This window comes from Gymnoscopelus braueri, assembly GCF_963280865.1.
Source record: "Gymnoscopelus braueri genome assembly, chromosome: 18".
NCBI classification, from domain to species: Eukaryota; Metazoa; Chordata; class Actinopteri; order Myctophiformes; family Myctophidae; genus Gymnoscopelus; species Gymnoscopelus braueri.
Window position 1 is genome coordinate 40,017,130 of NC_137618.1, and position 25,353 is coordinate 40,042,482.

Here is a 25,353-nt window from a genome sequence, read left to right on the forward strand (position 1 = left end):
CGCTGCATTTGGTTGCTTGTCAGTTTTAGAAAATACAAAACAATGCATCGCATCACGACGGGAAGACATAACATTTGTCTTTTGGGTCCACGACCCAAAAGGTTTGGGAACCACCGGGTTAGGGCATATTTTCTGTGAGGTTAGGGTTGGGTTTAGGCATACATATAACCACGCCCACCTGGGCGAAACACCAAAGAAATAGGGAGTCCCATCCGGGGAGAGCGTGAGTTCCGGCAGGACTTCCAATCTTTTCTTCCTCACCTTTTGGCTGTAGCCCGTTTTCTTGTGTTTGGCTCCTATGGAGTAGAGGATGGGGATGATGTCTGGAGGACACTCGGCGAAGTAGGCTGTGCAGGTGACGGGAGACTCATGGATGTCCATGGGGTACGGGTTCTCAAAGATAGGAAAGCTACAAAGACAAAGACACACAGGGTAGTGGAAATTAACCCATTAAGCCCGGAACGCATCTGTGTCATTTTAGATTTCTTCGGCTATTAAAAAAATAGCAGATATACAAGCTCACAATGTGTCGCATTGATCCAAGCTGGAACACATAAATGCCACGCAACCCACCCACCATCTGACCACCTAACACGGCAGCCTATACTGGCGGTTAAGTGGTCAGATGGGTGGGCCAGCGAACGCTTTCCAGATTTTCAAAAAAGGTTGAGAACTACTGTATTAGAACAATTTTATGTATATAAAAAAAAACATTATCTTTTAATAACTTTCCTGTTGTAAAGCCCTGTCCATCTGGTAATCCCTAAAAGCAAATGATGATCATCATTTTGCAAATGCTCTTTTATCCCGATTTGCCAAAAATATGAAAGACAATACGAAGAAATTAGAATCTAGCAGTACTCAGATGGGGCCAATTATCCATGCTGTACAATTCAAACTAACAGAATGGAACGATTAAGAGTTAATTAGGACCATTTTAAACAATTGCCTCGTGGCATTTAGCCAGACAAGGTCAGGAGTAAATTAACCCATTAAGACCCGGAAAGCATCCGTCATGTTAGATTTTAACCACTTTAACCATTATCTTATACTTTAGCTATTCAAAAATTAGCAAATTTACAAGCTCATAGCGCGGCACTGAGTGCCGCGCTATGGCCGTCGACCCCCATCTCAAAATATTTAGTTCCGGGGACCCCCAGAAGTAAATATTGGAGTTAAAAATGTTCACTTTAAAAATATATATATATTCAAAGATTTGCACAAAATTGTCAAGATTTTTCAAAAATAGCAGACCTACAAGCTCATAGAGTGGCACTCGGTGCCGCGCAACGACCTTGTATATCTGCTATTTTTGAATAGCCAAAGAAGTCAAAAAATTACACAGATGATTTCCCGGTCTTAATGGATTAAGCCCAAATTAGTTATTAGTTATCAGGAAGTGCAAATACAGTATAGTGTATTGTATATGCTGCAATTCTAACACATTCCCTGACCTTAGGTGTTAAACACAGTCAAACTGTCATCGTGTCACCACGTTTTGTCACATCCCGTTAATGAGAGTGGTGGCATCTGTGTTTTTTTTTGTTTGTTGTTGTTTTGTGTCACTTTCTTCCTCATCATTATGTAAATAATATCTTCGCTGTAGGGTAAAAAAAAATTCAAAAATCTGCAGTGTTCCAATGCAGTGGTGTAAACCAGACAACACTGGGCCTGACGCAGGTTTGGTCACACCGCGGGCCCTTTCGTGTGACACTGACTGTATTTACATGGACCCTAATATTCCACTTATTATTCAGAATGACAGCTCAATCAGAATAAAAGGTGCCCTGCAAGTAAACACCTCAATTGGAAGAGAATATTCTGATCCATGTCTGATCGCTGAGTCGGTTAGTAGGCTTATACCTTTTGATATTCAGACTAACGGCAAAGTATCAGCATGTAAACGCTAATTCCGTTCGGTCCTCTCTGGTTGGTATATGACTTCTGTGCATCTTTTTTTATGGTGTCACATTTGAATAATATACAGTATCACATGCCGTGGTGAACGATAGGAGAGATGTCCAATACGGGATTTGTCACCTAAGCCTGCAGCAGACAACAAACATCCATAAACAATTGTGTTGCTGTCGAGCAGAAACCTTTTATCTCAACATAAAAATATCAAATATGGAGATATAAGGTTTCTGCCCCGACAGCGGGCAATATGGAAATAACAGAGTCTATGTCTTTAAACAGACCTGGCTGCTTTCTGGCTGTTGAATAAAGCCTAGCATGGCCCCTGATGGCATGGCGGCAGCAGTATGCTGTCACACCTGATCATGTCACAAGGTCATAACGCTGGGTCCCTTTGGTGTCAGAACAACACCAGCAGCCATGCAGCTGGAGGCTGCAGCATGGGGAGTACCAGCTGTGTGTGTGTGTGTGTGTGTGTGTGTGTGTGTGTGTGTGTGTGTGTGTGTGTGTGTGTGTGTGTGTGTGTGTGTGTGTGTGTGTGTGTGTGTAACATCAGCAGCACAGGGAACTACAACCAAGCTGTAAAGGACCTGAGAGACAAGGCAAGAAGGGCATTCTATGCTATCAAAAGAAACATCAAAATAGACATCCCAATTAAAACCTGGCTTAAAATACTGGACTCTGTGATAGAACCAATTTCCCTCTATGGTTGTGAGATCTGGGGACCATTAGCAAACCATGACCTTGAAAAATGGGATAAACACCAAACCGAGACCCTACACACAGAATTCTACAAATCCATTCTCCGTACCCAGCGAAAAACACCAAATAATGCATGCAGGGCAGAATTAGGACGATACCCACTAATTATCAAAATAAAAAAGAGAGCACTTAAAGGGATACTTCACTTTCACATAAAATAAACATTAAAAATATATATTTAAAAAAAATTAAAGAAGTTATGGCAAAATAAAGGCCCCCTCACACATTAGTAGGACACTCTAATGCGTGAGGGGGCCATGAATTTTCCATTACTTTTTTCATTTATTTTTAATATATTTTTTAAATGTTTCCCCGTTCCGAAAGTGAAGTATCCCTTTAAGTTCTACAACCACCTAAAAGAAAGCGACCTAGATGCACTCCATAACAAGGCACTCACACACAGCGAAACCCTAGAGAGATGCCCCCTCAGCCAGCTGGCCCTGGAACTCCGGGCACAAACACAAACAGAGCCACGAGATAGAAAACCCATTGGACTAAACCAAATTATAAAACAGCAAAAGGAAAACTACCTGACACACTGGAAAGAAGCAACACAAAAGCAGAGTAAACTAGAATGCTATCTGGCCCTAAACAGAGAATACGCAGTGGCAGAATACCTGAGCACCGTGACTGACCCAAAACAAAGAAAAATCTTAACTAGGTACAGACTCAGTGAGCACAGTCTTGCGATCGAGAAAGGTCGTCACAGGCAGACCTGTATCCCGAGAGAAGACAGACTATGCACCCACTGCACACAAAATGAAGTGGAAACCGAGCTACACTTCCTAACCGTCTGTCCATTGTACCAAGACATCAGAGACACATACTTCCCACAGATTACAACCACACACGGAGATTTTGAAAACATGACCAATGACAAAAAACTCCCATATCTGCTGGGCGAAGTACAACAATGTGCAAACACAGCAGCAAGATTCGTGAGTTGCTGTGATAGGAAAAGGATATCAAACGGAACACAACCACCCTAAAGACTAATCATTGTGTATATTCCGGCACTATACCTGCACCCAGTGATCTTGGTACATAGAAATTGATCTATTGAAGATTCTGACTTTCAAATGTACATATTTTTTGTTTTGATTGTATTGCTGTATTGTTGTATTGTGCTTTCTGCTTTGGCAATGTAAACGTATGTTTTCTCATGCCAATAAAGCCCTTTGAATTGAATTGAATTGAAATTGTGTGTGTGTGTGTGTGTGTGTGTGTGTGTGTGTGTGTGTGTGTGTGTGTGTGTGTTACTATAGTTGTGAGGACCAAATGTCCCCTTAACCTAGACAACGCATTTGTGTCATTTTTGGCTATTTTTGAAAAATCTTAAAAAATGTGTGCAAATCTGAAATATATACATTTTTAACTGAAATCTTTGCTTCTGGGGGTCCCTGGAACAAAATATTTTGAGATGGGGGGTCTACGGACAAATACATATCATTTAGGGTGGTCCTTGACATGAAAAAAGTTTGAGAACCACTGATATTATTTAAAAAAACAAAACTGTTAGGATTTAGAAGACATTTGGAGAATGTCACGATTAAAAAACAAATATCAGATCTGCAAGCTCATAGCGCGGCATAGCCCAAAGTATAAAATAATGGTTATAGCTAAAAATCTAAAATGACAGTATGCTTTGCTTTCCCATATGCTGCGATGCGTTGTGAGCTTTTAGATCTGCTATTTTTCTGCAAATTTTCAATGCTGTCCTAAAATCTTGATGTCCTCACAAGTGTAGTAATACAAACATGTGTATGTTCGTATGTGTGTGTGTGTGTGTGTGCGTGTACGTGTGGGCGAAGCGTGCATAAGCCATACTTGCTCTGTGTCAGGTCCACCACAATGAAGTCTTTCTCCAAAAGGACCACCACTGCATAAGGATCCTGGACCTCTGTAAGACACAACAAATCACAACTCTTATACATTCACATCAACGTTTTTTTTATCACATGTGACACGCATCTGGTGTAATGTGTACAGTAGGACACCGAAGTTTTTTAACTTCTTTACAGCAGTGGTTCTGCGTGATACAACGCGTTGTGAGCTTGTCGATCTGCTATTTTCAAACATTCATAAAAGAATACAATAAATAGTTGCAGAAAAATACAAAAATAAATCGTAAAAACTAGAAGAATTCATGTCATAAAAATAAACATGATCAGATAAAAACTGAATGAAATTCATCCATAGAGTTCATCTCATCTATTCTAAAGCATAGGAATGCATACCTCCCCAAGTTGTACGATCTACTAGGCCAGTCTGGACAGACACAAATGTATAAGCTCCAGTGTTGGGCTAATACGTTACTTATTACTTATTACTCCTTTGAAAAGTAATAATATTATATTACTTATTACTTGGAATCAAGAGTAATATATTACGTATTACTTTATATTACTTTCCCCGCGCCCCCCGCAAAAGAAAAGACGTGTACAGTTTTGAGCCTTTTAGAACTGAATCCAATTTAATGGAACAATAGAAAACAGTCAACAGTCTTAATCCTTTTAAGTATTTTGCTGCTGCAAATTCCATATTTGGAATTGGAACAATAACTATCCTTACAGGAACAACATCAATCTGAACTGCACACACTGGCTGCAGCCTCTCAAAAACTGAAACAATAAAGTAAACTTTTTGAAAATGTCTTAACCTTTTCAACATATCTTACACCAGTCAATATTAATTAGCCAAAGTGCAAGGGGGGAGGAGAGAGGAGAGGAGATATAGAGCAGTGGTTCTCAAACATTTTCATGTCAAGGACCCCCAAATTGACACTCATTAGCCCGCGGATCCCCATTTCAAAAGATATGCCATGGACCCCCATAAGAGAAGATTTTTTACGACTCTAGCAGTGATTCTCAACCATTTTAATTTCAAGGATCACCAGTTTGACATGCATTAGGACTACAGACCCCCATTTAATGGCATTTCTATCACTTAGACCACAATTTATATTGTAAAATCTATGTCAATTTAACTCTGAGAGTGTACAAATGGAACCAAATGTACCTGTTAGGGTCCATTTGGTTCCATTTGTTCACTCTCAGAGTTACAGACCCATAAGGGTCCATTTGGTGCCTAATCTATCATTTAGCTGGGGACCCCCTGGAACTCCCTCAAGGACCCCTGGGGGTCCCCGGACCCCACTTTGAGAACCAATGATATAGAGGAGAGAAGAGGAGAGGAGAGGAGAGGAACACTGTTTCCTCTCCTCATCAGCAGTTCGTTTCCCCGACCACCAGACAAGTGACGCAGGGGGACTTCTGAAAGGGCCATGCCGAAAATAGGTTGCTTTATTCGGATACAATGCATGTCACTGCCTGCCCCTGCCGGTTTTCTGATAAAAAAATAAATAAAAGGCTCTCATGATTAATTGACCATATATATGAAGTTAAACAACTAAATTCTATCCGAACGATATCTTATAAGTAAATTCCAAGCCTAAAAATAGAAGTTTGAGAGCTTTTTGAAGTTAAAAGACGGCGGAGAAATACACGACGCGGCGGTCGCATACGGGTCATGCGCTACGTCAAAACTGTGCGCAGGCTGCGTGCTAAAAAGAACTGACCTGCAAGCTAAAAAGCATCTCTGTTGACGTAGGTTGATAGCTTGTAGATCTACTCTATTTTTGCATGATGCGACAACTTGCCTCTATGAGAGACGGAGAGGGAGTAAATGAATGAATGAGCAAAAAAAATGACGCTCGTCATCAGTAACGAGTAACGAGGCCTTTTTTGACCGAGTAATATGGTATTGTATTACTGTTTTGGCAGAATAATACCTTACTTTACTCGTTACTGGGAAAAGTTATAATATTACAGAAATATATTATTATTAATTTGTTACTAGAACTTACTACCCAACACTGATAAGCTCCATGTGGTATTTCTAGTTGAAATATAGAGCATACATGGTTAACAACTTCCTTTTAGATACAACTTAAATTACACATCAAACAGAAATGAAAAAAAAAAAAACTTCATCTGGCACTATGTCACTCTTTTGCTCGACATCAAAGGCAATGTTCATTTTTCCGTTCCCCTCGCATAATTGACTGGCAGGGCTGGCAAACAGCAGAATGGATTTGGCTTCCCTGTTGTGTCGTGTTTTGACCCAAATCAACACTGTTATAGTTTAGCTGAGTCACTCCAGACAGAAAGAGAGTCCTTATAGACCCGTGATTCTCAACCTTTTTCATTTCAAGGACTCACAGTTTGATAGGCATTAGGCCACAGACCCCCCAATTTCTATCTCTGGGACCACCAAGCTACACTGTAAAATCCTCAGTGTACATTTAACTCTGGGGAGTGTACACATGGAGCCCAATGGAGGGCCCTTGGCACAACATCGTTTCAGATGGGGGTCCGTGGTCAAATAGATATGAATTTGGGGGTCCTTGACACGAACAAGTTTGAGAACCACTGCAGTAAGCTGTCCCGGGGAGATGGGGCAAGGTCAAGGACACAATCAAGGTAAAAATTCCGTAAGGAGGACTTCACCCATTTTCAACCTGTCTTCATATAACTGGTGCTCACTACATATTGTGTAACATATATCTGACAATAAATGCAGGGAATCTCTGTATCTAATCTATGTACATATGTGATACACTTATCTCGAGAGGCGGTTTTACAGAACCGCCAGAAAAGGCTCTGACCCGTGGCCCAAATGAGCCAATTGATTGCCATGGCAACCCCAGCCTAAGCTTGATTCATCAAATTCCTGTTGAATTCCCCAAACCTGCCATTTTGATTACTTAGTCGGTCTACCTTCCACAGTCAGTGTGCACTCTTCAGACATTCTCCAGACGTTTACCACTGCACAAAGACTTTCCAGAACCGCCGTTCCCCCCCCCGATATGCCCATATATGGGCATACCCATTTATGGTCATATACTGATAACATCAGGGATCTCCATATGTGCATAAAAGAGACAAGGACAGACAGATACAGAGATCTCCATATTTGGCCACAAAAGAGAGACAGACCACAGACGGTTACAACGACGGGTACTCTGACAATGGACTGTTCCCTATTTGCATCGTTCCCAACTTGCATCATTCCTGAGTGGGCACCTGTCTAGGGTACATAAATGGAAGGGACTGACAGTGTGTGTGTGTGTGTGTGTGTGTGTGTGTGTGTGTGTGTGTGTGTGTGTCATAAGGCCCTCTTGCAGGTGTGAGACACAGAGACATTTAAGGTGTTGTCAAGGTGCTAATTAGCAGCCCTGCCTGGACTGTCACTACATGTCACCGTAATAAGGCACTGTGTGTGTGTGTGTGTGTGTGTGTGTGTGTGTGTGTGTGTGTGTGTGTGTGTGTGTGTGTGTGTGTGTGTGTGTGGGTGTGTGTGTGTGTGTGTGTGCGTGTGTGTGTGTGTGTGTGTGTGTGTGCGTGCGTGTGTGTGTGTGGTGTGGGGGGTGGCACATTCTGCTCACACTGAGACACGCACGCACGCACAAACGATAAATAGACTAAGAATAGCGGAGAAAATCACCCCCTCAGCCCCATCTAACAAGTGGCTTTAATTTTGTTGCTGTCGGGCAGAAGCCTTGAACTGTATCTCCATATTTCAACTGTTTAATTTTTTTTTTTTGCAAGTTTGTAGCCTACCATCTCGTACAACAATGTCATGTAAAAGTAGCAAATATAGCCGCTCTAGTGCCATTTGTAGCATTCTTGTGTAGACTCCATCCAGGGCCCTGTGCGGATCCATGTCTCAGCCCCATACAGCAGCACAGACTCCGAACAGCCGCCTCTTGAGGTCTTCTCCATTGTCTGATTTCCACACTCTCCTCATCCCATGTAGGGCATTCCAGGCAAGTGCCCTCCGGACCTTCAGATCCTGTTCCATTGAAGCAGTCCAGACCCCAGATATTTGAAGTCCTCGACTCACCCCGAGCACCGACCCATCGGCAGTGGCAATGGTTTTGTCCTCCATGTTAACTGCCAATACTTTTGCTTTCTTGGCATTGAGCTAGAGGCCAATCTTACTGCACTCCATTTCCACTGCCAGTAGTTCTCTTCCTTTCCCGGGTTTTATAAGTATTTAGTCAATGAAAAGTATGATAATGAAAAGTATGAACAGGTCTAGCTTGTGACTAAATAATAACTTCATTTTCCATGTCCTGAAAAGTAACGGTTTTGGACACCCGACAGCAACAATAATAGTAATAGATTTGTGTCCTTGCCCGTGTTGCCAGATTTTGCAAGAGAAACAAGCCCAAAAGAAGCGACTAGGCTAGGTTTTACCACTTTCAGCTATTTTCAAAAGAAAGAAAAAAGTGAAACACAAATCTTGTATCGGGGGATCCTGGCACAAAATATTTTCAGATGGGGGTCCACGGACAAACACATTCATTTGGGGGTCCTTGGCATGAAGATTTTTGAGAGACACCGTTTTAAACACCATTAGAAACAAGACCAAAAACCGCAACCACCAATATTTACAAGCGACTTTACAGAAGAACAAGCCCAAAGTCGCTTATAATAAGCAGACATGGCATGTCCTTGCTGTGCAGTAAAATCTGAATAATGCCAGTACTGAATGTCCTTCAGGTACTTTTTATTTTGAAATGTCGGGCAACAACAACAATGTATGCCTCAGTGCAATCTGATCACGCTGAGGAATGCATTGTGTTGAAACACGTTTCTGTGTTGTTGTCCGTAGTATCAAAACAAAAAGGACCTGAAGGACATTCTGTGAGTGCTGGCATCATTTGTCTTTTTGCAGTACAAGTAACTAATTGTTTACTCAAGTTCTGATTGAATCAGTGGGTAAGAAAACAAAGCAAAGAATCTATTTCCTTCGCCGTCTGAGATCGTTTGGTGCTAGTAGACAGATTCCTCTTTCGTTTTTCACTTCTGTTATTATGAGTGTTGTTCAGTACTGTAAGTACCACCTGGTATGGATGTCTGTAGCCTTAAAGTCACAACTGCTGCAACAACTGAGCATTTGTTCAAAGATTGTTGGACAACCACTTCACAGGCTCTACACATCTACGTATAATAACAGTATACTAAAGTTGGCAAGGAATATCACTTCAAACACTAGCCATGTTTTGTATGGAGAATATAGGTTGCTGGCTTCAGGAAGGAGATACAGTATTCCAGCATACAATAAGGTCAGACTGAAGAGGTCCTTTGTCCATCAGGCGACTTTGAGGCTTAATCAGGAGTTTAGGCCAGGGGTAGGCTGAGCTTTTACTCTTGACTGACTTGTTCTGGCTTTCTTTCTAGTGTCCTTGCAGTGCAGTGTCAGGGGGGAGTGTACTCACCATTGCAGTAGGGGGTCTACTCTCCCTGCAGTGCAGTGTCGGGGGGGGGGTACTCACCATTGCAGTAGGGGGTCTCACAGAGAACCATGAACTCCACTATGGGGTGGTCCATCTCCAGCACGGTGATGGCCTTGCCGTGCATGATGGTCAGAGTGGGCCGCCGCCCCGCCTTGTCGTACGATAGACCCCCGGAGAAGATGATGAATGGCTCGCTACTGCGGAGGCACAAGCACATGCAACACTGTCAACTGCACTGAGTGAGTGAGTGAGTGAGTGAGTGGGTGAGTGAGTGAGTGAGTGAGTGAGTGAGTGAGTGAGTGAGTGAGTGAGTGAGTGAGTGAGTGAGTGAGTGAGTGAGTGAGTGAGTGAGTGCGTGCGTGCGTGCGTGTGTGCGTGTGTAGCAGTAGTGGCTCAGAGCCTCTGCCTGATGACCAAAAGCATAATATCTCCCCCGGCCAAGGGGGAATTCACCTTTAGCCTAGTGGGTAAGGTAATGGTAGACCCAGGGAGACCCAGGTTCGAATCCCGGGTGTTACACGTGCGTGTGTGTGTGTGTATTTAACAACTTTTTCCCCCTGCATGTACTGTACAGTATGTCATTCAACCCACAGTACAGTCTCTGCTGCCTTGCCCAGGGGAAATCAAATACATGTAGGCTTGGGCGGGGAATCGATCGCCTTGTAAATAAATGTGTTTTGTAGAGTAGTACAAAAACAAACAAAAAAATCTATAAATAAATACGTACATCTAAGCACTAGCACTGGCTAGAGCTGTCGGGCAGAAACCTCTTATCTCCATATTTTAACTTTTTATGTTTTTTTCCCCATAAATGAATGTCCTACTTTGTTGCACAAGAGTGTCACGCAAAAGTATAGTGAAAATAGCCTTAGAAGTATTTTTTTGTGAAAGTGATCAAGTGTGTCTGCGGGTTTTTATAAATATTGAATATCGGAACAATGAAAATAATTAACAAGAGCTTGATTAAATAATAACCACATAGAAAATCTTGAAAATCAACAGGTTTGGACATACAAGGTTTCCCCCCCGACAGCGACAATATGACAAGTAGGGGTCAGGATGATCTCAATTCATGAAAACATGTCATGATTAATCCTGATCATTGAGTGGAAGCAGCTTACCTGTTCCTAGAGGTCTTGTACTCCACTTTGAGGATGGGTTTACACGACTCCTTCCTTGCATCCTTCTGGATCTTGCCTGAGTTACAAGAGAGGACATGGACGACAATGGGCATTAAATAAATACGATTTAGGTTTTCTGTCTGAGTCCAATATGTACAGTTTGCTAAAGTGCGAGTTAATTCTTTAGCACCACTGTGTGTGTGTTTGGTAGACAGTACTAGCTGTTTATCAACTTATCATTACAAAATAACTGTAGATAATTAGTGACTGTTTGGCATTGTTGTAATGACCACTCTCTTTAACACATTGCATGCCAGTCGCGTAGATCTACGCGAACCTATTTAAAGCCGCAGCGTGCCAGTCGCGTAGATCTACGCGAACCGCCGATTCCCATGTTAAGTGCCCCAGGTGCACTTTCCGAATTTTTTTGATCCATTTCCGTTTCCGGTTTCCGGTCGGAAACGGAATTATTCGGGTTCCGGTTTTTTCGATCGTATCCGCTTCCTGTCTGGGATCCTGTTTAAAACTCGATTTTCTCTGGTTGTTGTTTTTCTCCTCGCTGATCACTGTTTACCGTTGATCGGCTGTAGCTTCAAGATGGCGGCACGGATTTGGAAACTGTTTTCGCTCGCCGTTTCTCACGGATCCGCTGTGTGTTTAGAACCAAATGAACGCGCACTTTTAACTTATTTAGCGAGGTCTGTGGCGACATGAAAAAAACTAAAAAACAACAATAAAACGCTGGCACTGGTGAGTACATTATGAGATTAAACTCTGGCATGGAATGTGTTAATGTCCTTATAACTGCTGGCACGATTGCTTAAAACTATATGGGCTCTCACAGTTATACAGTTATTCAGCTAATTTAAAAGCTAAACCAATGGCTACTACAACGGCATCCATAATAAGGAACACCTACATATTGTATGGCTATAGTGTAATAACTAACTAAACTGAAAGCAGTTAGGTGTCTGTGGGTTTTATATATATTGAACCAAAGAAAGTATATTAAGAGCTTGTGACTAAATAATAAATACATTGGAACCACTTGAACACACTTTTTCCAACTTGGACATGAGGTTTCCAACCGTCAGCGACAAAATGGAAAAACTCAGTCTCACCACTTTGATGAAATATAAGGAATACCCATTTGTTTTTTAGTTTTTTTTTCTGGATAATTTAAAATCAGTAAAATGTCCAAATGTCAAATCTTTTATGTAGGTCCCTGGTACAAAATATTTTGAGATGGAGGTCCGTGGCCAAATACATATTAATTTAGTGGTCCACTGGGCTAAGGCTATATCATTGCAAATTACCGACCATCAGGCTGACAGATTCTGTTTCAGCACCATTAGTAGTGGACAGCTCCAGTTAATGCAAATCAAGGTTCTATTTCAGCACCATCAGCAGTGGAAAGCTCCAGTGAATAAAAGTCAAAATTGGTTCTATTTCAGCACCTTCAGTAATGGACAGCTCCAGTGAGTGAATACAAGTCTAGATTGTACTTCACCACCAATGTTTATGGACAGCTCCAACATATGGAAACAAGTTTATCCTTTAGCCTTAATGTCTTACTGTACCATGTGCTGTTTACATTTCTGACAAAGTATTCAATCAATCAAAAAGTAGAGCAGAGTTGAGCCAAACTACTATCTCATCACTACGGCATATACTGCAGGGGTTAGCGGTCATAAACTCCACGTTGAATGGGTTTACAGTAGTTGGTCTAGGGGAGGACATGCAATGTAATCTTTAAACACATTTTAATCCCCTGCAGTATGGCCCCCACGTATTTACCTGCTTCTATCCATGTGAAAATTTCAGCTAAATACATTTTACTGTTTTTCAAATAACTAATATTACTTCCATTCCAGATAGGAGTGTAACATATCAGAGGTTGTTGCAGAATGTTATCACAAAATGCTATCTTTTTCTCTCTCTCTCAGTCATTTTCTTTTAAAGGGACTACACCACAAATTAAAAAAAAATATATATATATATATATTTTTTTTTTTTGGAACTGAAAAACGGGAGGGATTGTACCCTGACGTGACGTCACATCAGGGACCAAATCAGTTTGGCCTGTTTTGAGACCAATTTACAGAAAACCCAAGATTTGCTGTGAAAGCCTGAGTGTTCAAACTGGGGTATTTTTGGGAATAGAATAGAGGTAGGGGAGACCAAAAACACACAAAATAAGAAAAAGTTAAAATTCATGGTGTAGTGCCTTTAAACTCTCAGCTTGTTCATTTTCCACACCGCAATCCCTAATGTCTCCCTCCATTCTCTCACTTTCCACAGACTCTGTCCTTCATGTCTGGTTTTTCCTTCTTTACCTTCTGCACTCTCTCTCCCCCTGAAGCCCGATTTATACCTCGTCATACGACGGTGTGGCGTGCCGAGAAGAGTAGACCTACAAGCTCATAACGCAGTGCCTCGTTGTGAGCTTAAATTAGGCATTACCCTTTCTTTCTCCCTCCCACTGTGACTGAATTTGCAAATTCGTTACACTCACCCAACCACCCACACACACCTGCACGCACGCAAGCGTACTAACCACATGCACCTTGTGAGTGGCGAGGAGGTGTATCCAACATTGATATATTTTTTATACTTTCTGAAAAAGGTCATTGAAATTACATTAAAAATAAAATGTAATTTGTAATTTGTACTTTTGAATACTTAAGTCTTTTTAAAAGTACATAACTTGTATATACTTTTATATACTAGAGTATTTCTTTAAAGCAACTCCAGCTTTAACTTTAACTTTAACTCAAGTAAAAACAATTACTGAGCAACTTTCACTTGTAGTTGAGGCCAGGGGGTAGTTGACCAGGGGTATCTATACTTTGACTCAAGTACTGTGGTTGAATACTTTGTCCACCACTGAGTTCAACCAATGGGTGCCAGTGAAAAACGCATGGAATGTTGGACCCTATGAGGAACACCAAGGTGATGATCCAGTATGGTTTATGGACGGTGTCTCCTGCAGCTACATGTCAATTCTCTCCACGTTCGCCTGTCTGAATGCATTGTAGATGTGAGTACTGAGAGTGCAATGGTGTGTGCGTGTGTGCATGTGCGTGTGTGTGTAATTTACTAAACTTATTATTTTCAAAAATCTGCGTTCTAATATTGATAGTTAAACAACCGTGTGTGTGTGTGTGTGTGTGTGTGTGTGTGTGTGTATGCGTGTGCATGTATGTGCGTGCGCGTGTCTAACCGTGAGGGAATGTGATCTGGAAGGGCTTGGTCGTATTCCTCAGATTCCACATGGTCAGACTGCCATCTGAGTGGCTGCACATGAACTGCTTCCCCTCGTGATGCCAACTGACCGAATGGATGGCCTGCACAGAGAGAGAGAGATAGAGAGAGAGAGAGAGAGAGAGAGAGAGAGAGAGAGAGAGAGAGAGAGAGAGAGAGACAGGGAATGAAAAAGAGAGAGATGGAGACATTGAACTGACTTCATGGATTTTTCCCCCACTGTGCGTAAACATTCAATGGTGTAAAAATCCACTACTGAGAGCAGCAGTCATTCTATTTTCTGGTTTTCATGCCTACATTTTGTTCTAAAAAGTTACTGTGTTATCCTCCAAGATGAAATAACAGAAGCTAGTTATGAGTATGTATTATTATTATTATTAGATATTACACATCAATCAGCATTTCAGTTTCCACATGTGCCAGAGTTAGCTAAAGAGCAAATTTTCATCTGAAAACCCCGGGCAGGTTGTTCAAATCTGTGGCCTATACAATTGTCAATACAATACATTAAAAACAACAACAAAACCCTGCATACTTGCATGGACCATGTTTAAGGCCTGTTTACCTATCCTAGATCATCCAAAATTGGTCACCTTGAATCCTGCAAGCACTAATAATCACTTGTTTGTCATTGTAAAGCCTGATTTATACTTGGCTTCGCATCGTAAATCAGGCATATCTCAGGCATTTTCACAATGTTCAGTAAATGCACCATTTAAAGAAAAAAGACGAATAAAGAAACATGATTTGTTATCTTTGAGCGTATCAAAATTATGATTTTTCCTTCATTTTATACAGGCACAGTAGTCTTGTATTCATTATTTTGAATTAAAAAAGACTGTACTGATATATTGGTAATAAAACACAAGAATTGATATTAATAGTTATATCAGCAGTCATTTTGTATTTGAATTGAGAATGAATATTCTTTGACAGCCTCTCAACTCACAACTGAAACTAAATAAAGCCATCAATGTGAATATAAATAAATAAATAAAAGTGAATTAATTCAATGTTGAAAGGGTTTTCAAGGGTTCTCGTCTAATGGTTTGATTGTTTGGTTTCATAACGTGTTCCTGTTTGAATCAAATCCCTTTTCTCCGGCATCAACATGCACAGCAAACAGCATCCTTTATTAATATGAGACACCAACACATGCTCACATAAGCGCTCAAGCACATACTCGCATGCACTGGTTTTGATCTCCGTTTGATTGTTCGCTCCTCTATTTTCGCTTTCGCTTGCCGTCGTATTTTGTCGGTAGGGGAATATCGTTCATGAAACATTCACGGCAATAAAGCATTCCGTTGCTGTCGGGCAGAAACCTCGTATCTCCATTAAATCCAGGAAAGCATCTGTGTCATTTTAACATTTTTGTGGCTGGCTATTCAAAAATAGCAGATATACAAGCTCACAGCGCGTCACTTCATGCCGCGCTGCGAGCTTGTACATCTGCTATTTTTGAAAAACTTTTTTAAATATTGAAAGTGTGAGAACTACTGATTTAGAGGGCATTTGTAGAATCGGCCTCAGGTCTTAATGGGTTCATCTTTTTTTTGGTAAATTGATGCCCTACTTCATCATAAAAGAGTGTCGCACAAAAGTAGTGAAAATAGCCGATCTACAAGCTGCATTGTGAGCTGATAGATCGGCTATTTTCACTATTTTAATTTTAAAACACAAGACATACACGGTTTCCACCCGACAGCGATGTTTTTTGTTTTGACAGACAGAAGACAGAGATAAAGTGAGAGAAGGAGAGGCGGAGTTGACACAGAATCAACCTGAGAGAGAGACAGATCTTTTATCTATTTCCACGAATTTGAGCAAATGGATATTTGATCTTTATTAGCACTGTTGACAGGCATGCACCACGAACAATCGACAGGAGGAAAACAAACGTGCACAGCCTGAGACACGCACACAGGCAGACACGCACGCAGGCACCCAGCTTTAGATAAACCCGGCCGGGAAGTGAATCATGTGAGTCAATCAGCCAGCCGAATGATAAATGAGTGTGTATGGATTGAGAACGGTGGGGAAGCCTCCAGATCAATAACCTAACGCAGCCAGTAATCAATAGATCGAAAAAAAACGACATAACACAAACGGATGGAGAGACAAAATAGCAGACAGGTGGGTGTGGAGAGATCAAACACAAAAGGTTTTTTTATTTTTATAACGAATGACCCCAGACGTTGTGTTTTAAAGTGAAATACCCCTTTAAGTTAAAAAGAATCACCCCAAAGACATCAAACCGTTCAAGTAGCCTGTACTGACTGTGAATGACTTTATCAGACGCCCTGGAGCATTGAGTCCAAAACCAAGATAAAAAGCGATCTGACATTTAATTTTCACCCTTTTCATTTATGAACCACTTAAACCCTCTAGACTTAGTGAAATGGACCTGAGTTGGCTCTGTATTGTAAGTCTGTACTGTACTTACACTGCCTTTTGTCCATCCAAATCCCTTCGCCTAGAAATTGCCGATCTACAAGCTCACAATGCATTAGCTAACATTCCCCCCAGAATAGCCTATGGATGCTGGGGTTCAAGTGGTTATTTAATCCCTGGGAATAAACACATTACAGGTTCCATATGTGTTTCATTTATCCGCTGCGTCCAGGTGTGGCACGGGTAAGGCGTCTGATGTTGGCGTGTGAAAATTAAGTGAGTCAGAGAACGTCCAGGGAGGCTTTTGCAGCGTTAATCTATGTCTGGCGCTAATTAAAAAAAACGATGGGTGTCTGGTCGCCCTGGCACTGGCTGTCACACTTGAAAATGATTAGCTCTCCTTCCCCGGGGTGCAGCTATAGAACTCCTCAGCTTCCGCCTGACACCTGGGTTCTCCGGGCCGCCTAATATTATTACTTAAACTGACACATAAAAAATGAGGGCAGCTGCACCAATACCACTTTTTAATGAGCCAGTACGAAGTGCTCTGTTTTTAGAGTTCCTCGCTAGTGTTTTAAGTCTTATATACTTTGTCATATCACGAATAGCAAAAAAAAAAGAGCCAATGTTCAAGCTCACGACGCGTTGTCAACTTGTACAATGGCTATTTTCGAAATATTAGGAAATATTTTGAATTTATTTGACATTTTTCGCCGATAATGACATGCTAAAAATATGGACGGTGGGATGAAAGTGGTTTAAATGCAACAATTGATTCCCTCTCGGAATCGGATTACTTTTTTGGGAATACGGAATAAACTAATGCGTCAGTTTTGCAATTAGAGTACTCGGTTACTTAGTTACCTTTTCCCAAATAATGGCGTTACTTTGTTACATTTAAGACCTATATTTCCCTGTTCTTTCTGTTGCCACAAAGGAAAAGGAAAATCCATCAGACGCATCTGCACTGTTTCCTGATAAATGAACAAGCTTGTCTGTGTCAATGGAGACTTGCACGGATGTTACACGAAAATCGGTGACCGATGCCTTGCAGCCTGTGGTGATTGCATAATCATTCTATTCGACGTGTCACCACTTTTTGTTGTGACACGCGGCTGACGGTATTAGTGTTCTTGTTTTTATTACATTAATTTGTTTCACCTGTGTAGACAGACACAGACCCAGCAACAGCCTCAGTTCCCTCAGTTGTTATTTTTGTTTGGCCATGGGGATGGCCGGTAGTCTTCCTTTTTTCGGTTTGACTTTAGTTAGAATTTGATTTTCAGGTAGGGAGGGGGGCCCGGCTTCTACGGCCCTATAGGGGTTGGCCTGGACCCGCCTCCATTCTTTAGATTTTTGCTGGCATCTCCAGGACCTTTTGGTTCTTTGCTTTCTTCATTTTGTTAACGTATTTGCATTGAGTTTCATTATGTTTTTCCTCAATGTTTAGTTTATTTTCGTGGGGGAAAAAAACTAAAAACTTTGACAATCCTCTTGTGGTGTCCTTCTTTATGTTGTGGTCTCCAATTTGAGCCACTGGTTATTTTGTTGTATTTTGGAGGCCGTAACAACGTACTAGCGTCACATCCAGGAGGTGTACTCATGTGAAATAAGGAAGATTGTTATTCATTCGACAACAAATTGATCTCCTCATTGGGAGAGTGGCACTCAGAGAGAGAGAGACACACTTGGGTCTGAGGAGGCTCTTTGCCAGCTGTGTTTTGGGTAGTTTATTGTCTCCTGTTGCCATGGAGATGGCATGACTCTTGCCGACTCCTGGATGCCTAATGTAGAGTGAGTCCTCTGACGAAACGCAGAGAGGAGGAATTGGGGGGTGGGAGGAGGAGGGAGGGGGCATCAAACAGCAGTAATTAACAGCAGTCAGAAGAAGCTTCTCTTCAGGGGAGGGGGGCGGTGATGAGGGAGAGACAGGAGATCAGAATCAGCCCAGCGGACCACTCCGGCGTGAACGGAAAGTGTGGTTCCGGTGGGAGGTGAATCGAGGACACACAGGTAAGAATGACAGACTGGATGAGACGGGTGCATTTTGTCGCTGTCGGGCGGAAACCTCATTAATGTTCCGAAACTGCTACTTTTCAGGAAATGGTTCCAATGGATCCAATATGGTTATTGTTAAGTCACAAGCTCTTTTCATTGGCTCATTATAAAAAAAAAACACACACACACTTTAACTTAAAAAAAACGAAGCATAGCGAAACGAGCTCTCAACGCATCGCAATGCGTTGAGAGCTTGTAGATCGGCTATTTTCACTACTTTTGTATGACACTGTTGTACGATAGATAAAATTAGATATGCAGACAGACAGACAGACAGACAGAAACAGACAGACAGGCAGAAACAGACAGTCATTACACACCTCATCATAATAGATTCTGAAGTCAGCTCTCTTGATCCTCAGGTCCCACTGTACGATGGTTCCACTCTCAAAGCCTATCAGCAGCTGTAGGGCAAAAGGCCAAAACCATGTGAGCTCACACAAAAGCATATGTACACAAGCTCACAACACAATACTAACATTATTGAGTCTTTCAACAGTTTTAAACGAATATCTGTACCTAAAGTTGTTTAATAGAGTCTCCTTTACCGGAACCCACTGCTCGTCATCAAATTATTGCCTATATCTAATATCCATGAATTCAAGTCTCCATGGGGTGAGTAATCGATAGAAAATAAGTAATTTTTTGGGAAAACTATCCCTTTAAGACATATTCTGCGTTCACACAGGCAGCTACAAAAGATACAAAACTACAAAGCAACACAGCATGTCTGTCACAGAGTGGCTGTTAGAAGTGTTGCACAACACGCTCGGCGACGTCATCAAGCATGCTTCTGACGAGTGAGGGAAAATATAAAGCCTGGGGTTAAGCCATGAAGACTGTCTCAAAACATTTTCAGATGGGGGGTCCTCCCGATGAGCAGGTTGGTGCCTTGCATGGTTTCCTCCGCCATCGGTGTATGAATGTGTGTGTGAATGGGTTAATGTAATGCACAATCTATGTACAAGCGCTTTGGATAAAAGCCAGTGGCGGAGCGTCCGGGGAGGCCAGGGAGGCGGCCGCCTCCGGGCCCGCGACCCAGGAGGGCCCGGGCCGTCAGATAATAAATCGGTAAAATCAGGCAAAAATAAGAATTAAACAACATAACCCTAACCCTACCCTAACCCTAAAACCGAAATAAAGTCACAAAAAGCCCCCCAAAAAGTGACCGAATCCGCCGAAAACCTGCACAATTTTTCGCGTGCGTGAATGCGCAGGGGGGGCCTGATCACTGTGCTCTGCCTCCTGGCCCGGCTTTGAGTTGTTCCGCCACTGATAAAAGCGCTATATAAATGCACCATTTACCTCAAAATTTTACTTAACTCATTCACTGCCACAATTATTGCTGGCCGCGTTTGCCCACTGCCAGAGATTTTTCATCGAAAAAAAAAAGTACTCAGGAGCCGAGATACAGAATTTTTAAGTTTTAAGTTAACAAGGAAGTGGATGGGAGTCTAGATCTTTAAACAATCATATCTCCTTGGTCTTTGGGTCAAATTTGAAAAAAAAAAAAAAAAAAAATTACGTTTTTTACGTCAGTGGCAGGATTGGTAAACGGGAGAAATTACGTTTTTTACGTCAGTGGCAGTGAATGAGTTAAGTGCAGTACTTGAGTAAATGTACTTAGTTACTTTACACCACTGGGAGAGAGAAGGTGAGTGGAAATGGACCATTTTCGGGTGTATCAATGTAACCATTTGGTTCCATTTACACTGAGGATTTTACAGTGTAACATGCATTAACACATTTACACCTGAGGCCGGTTCACTAAAATAAATATTTCTCAGCCTCTGTAGCAGATGGAAACATAAACCACATTTTTTTTAAAGCTGAAACCTTTGGCTTTTAGTGGAAATTACTTTCATTTGCCCTAATGTTCATTACAAAAAAAGATAAAAAAGAAATAAAGACAGACATACAGAGATTTGTGGAATTTATATTGATTTGCTTTTAATTACTTTGGTTATATATATTTGTTTTGTAATGTTTCTTAAATTAACTCTCTCAGTGCCAGACCCCGAGTTATCCCGAGTTTTTGGGTTATATCCTCAGTGCCAGAACGAGAAATCCCGAGTTTTTAAAAAAAAATAAAAAAATGGAAAAAGAAGTTTTTTTTTTTTTTTTTTTTAAAGTGTTCAGAACCCAAGATATCATTATCTGAAGATTTGCAGCTCCATCCACTCTTTGTTTAACCTAAAACTGAAAAAGGCTGTATCTCGCTTCCTAAGCACTTTTAATTTTCTTTGAAAAAAAAAAAAAAAAAAAAATCTGGCAAAGTTCGCAATAATTTTTTTATTTCATTGGCACTGAAAGAGTTAACATAAATGAATGTAATTCTGAGTAATAGCCAAAGGTTTAAGCTATCAATATATTTTTTATTTCATGTGTCTAACTGCTACAGAGGCTGAGAAATAAATACATATATATAGCAACATCTAAAATGACATGTTCCCGGCATGAAAGGTATGCAACAACATGGTCTAAACAGGTCTAAACGGCTATGGGTGTCCGTGACCTAATGCATATCAAATTGGGGGTCCTTGAAATAAACGCTGAGAATCATTGCTCTATACCATTGGTTCTCAAAGTTGGGTTCGGGGACAGCAAAAGTAGTTAGCATAGCATCACAATCATTTTAACCACTTTATCCATGTATATGTTGGCTATTCAAAAATAGCAGATCTACAAGCTTGTACATCTGTTATTTTTGGACATTTTAGAAAAACAATTAAAGTTAAAATTTTCTCTTATAGGGTCCATGGCACAAAAACTTTTCAGCTGGGGGGTTCGTGGCCAGATACATATTAATTTGGGGGTCATTGACCTGAAAAAGCTTGAGAATCACTATCCCAGGGCTGCTGCTGCTGCTCCCCCCCCCCCCGACACACACACATACTTTCATAGAATGATCCCCCCCTCCAGAATAGGGACTCTGCGGTTTAACTTGTTAAAGGAATGTAGATAGAACATCTCAATGGAATGACGATTGGCCCCCGAAACGCTGCGATAACACTTCAAAGTCAGACCAACAACAAAGCAACAAGCTATAAACCTCTCTGTCTAATCCTCCCCTCAGTGACCCTCTCCTCCTTCTATCACCCCTCCAGACACTGTTGTTCCTCATCAGCCCCGACCCCACGCACGTGCGCACACACACACACACACACACACACACACACACACACACACACACACACACACACACACACACACACACACACACACACACACACACACACACACACACACACACACACACACACACACACACACACACACACACACACACACACACACACACGATTGCTTATGGTAGTCCATCGTATCCGATGATTACTTCTACTTTTTTGATGAACCTCTGTCTGCCTGCCTGTCTGTCTGTCTGTCTGTGTGTGTGTGTTGAGCTCCATCCTGAGCAAGCCCTGCTACATATAGTAGCAGATCTACAGAGAGAGAGTAGTTTTGTGAGGCATGCAGGGATAAAGAGAGAGCTACCTCTTGAAATACAAAGAGGCAAGACAGGTTCAACTAAGCTGGCCCCAGAACTATTCTGTGGTTGTACTACATGAACCCTTATGCCTTGTAGCTCTCATGTCATGCTTGTTGGAAATACTGTGTCTGTAGCTGAATCGGCTTCTAGCGCTAACCCGTTTTCTCATTTAAAAAGTTCCCACAAAACTTATGTAACCTTTCAAAACCATCTGCATATAAAATAACATTCATACTCAGACTACAAGAGGACAAGTTACACAAAAATTGGGAAAAGTGGACCTTCTTCCTTCAGCCAATGTATATTTTCTTTTTACTAAAGTATTAACTGTAGCAATTGTAGAATGCAGCCCCTTTGCCTTGTCTTGTCCTTTTTTGGTTTTGTATCCTTGTATGTTTGTTTGTCTATTTTTTCCAATAAAACTTTGAGTTAAAAAGACAAAAAATCTGTATACAGTGGGGCAGCGTGTAACTTTCCACACTCAAAGCAGACGCGCATCGAGTTTAACACTATTTTGTCCTCAGATGACTTGTTGGGTTTTGGCAAGCCGAACAAAATACTTTTGTATGCTGCTAGCTTTAGTGTTTCCATACTTCTAGAGGCTTGTAGATCTGTTAATTTTGCAATTGTTTAATAAAAAAACAAAAACAAGATTGAGGTTTTTTTATGTTGAAACATTTTTGTGGAAAAATAACAACAGCAACTAGTTAGTCGAATTCTAGCTAACAAGCTTGTAGATCGGCTTTCTGCTATTTGTCATACAACTAGAGCTTGAGTCGATAACAAAATATCACTGCCTCTGTTTTCTTTTTTAGACAAATCCAATACTGGCCTGGCCTGTTACCTGGAATTACCCCGCTAGCCTCACATCACCATGCGTCTCTACACAATACATTGTAATCACAATCAATGTCTTCAGACACTGTCCATGTGCAAGCCAAGCTAGTCAACTGTGACATTCAATTGGCTTATGCTGTAGTTTTATCTAAATCACCAGCGAGGCATCCGTCTCGATGATATGTCCTTGGCACCAAAACTCCATCTACCTTGCACTGCAGCATTCATTGGCACTACATTACTGAATGGATAGCAATAACAATTCATACCGAACATCTGCATACATGCACAATAAAAAGCAACGCTGCACATTAAACACGTACTCAAGAACATTATGAAACATGACTGACAATAGTATTATGCAAGCACGCATGGAGAACTGCTTTGAGACAAAAAAAATACAATCTGTACATAATGGTTTAACAGCACTGAGAGAATCAGTGTAGATCGGCTATTTTTGAGCAGACCAAGCATAAAATAGCATTAAAGTGTGGTTAAACTAATTGTGATGCTACAGTATATTAAGTCATTTTTCCGGGGAACCCCTTCAAGGGACCCCGGGAGACCCTGGGACTTTGACAACCACTGATCTAGACATCAACTGGACTCAACATCTCAGATCCTTGTGTGGTATCTGAACCCACTGCCGACAACCCCATGTTGTGGTATCATTCTGAACCCACTGCCGACAACCCCATGTTGTGGTATCTGAACCACTGACTTCACTAGGTTTTGGTAAAGGTTCTACTGCACTTTTAGTTGCCAACAACGCCATATTGTAGTTAGTTTGATGTTCCAGAGATGTGTATGAATGGTTGAAGAATGGATTGAGGCATCACTCCAGTCAGTGAGGTTACTTGCTTCCAGTTTATTTCATAGCACAAACAGAGTTCTTTGGACCCCAAGGTCCCTCAGCCAGCTCCCCAGCCTCACGGCTTGGAGTGGCACACACTACACCAAGTTACATTTCAGTACAATCTTTATAGCACATTCAGAAAAAGAGGAGGTACATGTGTGGGTGTGTCAGCCCTGAAAGGTGAGACCCCACCCCCTGGCCCACTACATTTGCAACTGTAAGCGGCAGGAAGGGGGGATGGGAGACGCATGCCTAGACCCTCTGTCTCCCAGGTAAAACAAAGAGAATGCTAAGTGTACCCCCCACCCAGGCTGGAGCCAACCGTCACCTCTCTGTCTCAATCAACTCTCCTGTCTGTACTTGTGAAGTGAACATATGGCTTAGATTTGTATCTATGTTTATGAAGTATGGTTCAGATACCACACTTGTAGCAGAAACCACAGTTCCTTTCAGTTTTTCTCTTCCATCACGATGCCAGCAGCAAACAAAAAAAAAACATCTCCATTCTGACGTATTTTGCAGCCTTTTTTCCTGACAGCCTCTCAGTGCATTTTCACCCACACACACACACATCAGGTGCCAATAGGCCGCAGAGAATCGATTCCCCTCCGTGGCCTTAATATCTCACACCGCTCAGCTCCCGAGGAAGTTTGTTATGCTAGAGGGGGCTTTGTCTGCAGTTGAAATACATATTTAAACACTCTATACTTAGTAAACTTGACCAGAGTTGACTCTGTACTTGATCCGCTCTCTTCCCCTCTCCACATCAGTGGTTTTCAACCCTTTTCATATCAAGGTCCATTATTTATTTGCCATTTGAGCCACGGAACCACCATTTGATGAGATTTTGACTCTCAGACCCAAGACTTTGAATATTTTGTTGTCGTTGGATAGGATTTTGTCCACAATTCCGATGTGGTACCATCATAGGAGAGATAAAAACAGGCAAACGTTGGTCAAAATAACGATACTTTAAAGTAATGTTTAACAATAATTTAACTCTTCCATTTGGTTTCATTTTACACTCTCAAGAGTTAAAGATCTATAAGGGTCCATATGGTTACCAACTCTCCATCATTTAGCAGGGGACCACCTGGAACCCCCTCAAGGACCAATGGTTGAGAACCACTGCTCTACTTTGTACATCTTTGCCATCTACAAGCTCACGTGAGCTTGTAGACTGCTATTTACAACGAATGCCCCCCCCCCGCCCACAGAATACAAAGTCCAGATGCTTACGACACACATCCTGGGAATTTACTGGCCTACCATCACAAATGATCACGTTTTTTTTCCATCTGATTCATTGATGTTGATTCATTGATTTCAGTGATTCATTTATGTATTTAATCTG

General features: G+C 41.5%; 1 protein-coding gene across 1 annotated transcript in view; it reads right to left on the reverse strand.

The window, feature by feature from the left end:
- stxbp5l (syntaxin binding protein 5L) overlaps window positions 1–25,353 on the reverse strand; it is a gene marked incomplete at both ends in the record, with an annotated part of 294,314 nt that overhangs the window by 62,986 nt on the left and 205,975 nt on the right. Inside the window, 6 exons of the mRNA XM_080412829.1 lie at window positions 262–409; window positions 4,504–4,576; window positions 10,019–10,173; window positions 11,101–11,176; window positions 14,324–14,447; window positions 19,137–19,220. Of these exons, the coding sequence (XP_080268955.1) occupies window positions 262–409; window positions 4,504–4,576; window positions 10,019–10,173; window positions 11,101–11,176; window positions 14,324–14,447; window positions 19,137–19,220 (660 nt within the window). The remainder of the gene's footprint in view (window positions 1–261; window positions 410–4,503; window positions 4,577–10,018; window positions 10,174–11,100; window positions 11,177–14,323; window positions 14,448–19,136; window positions 19,221–25,353) is intronic.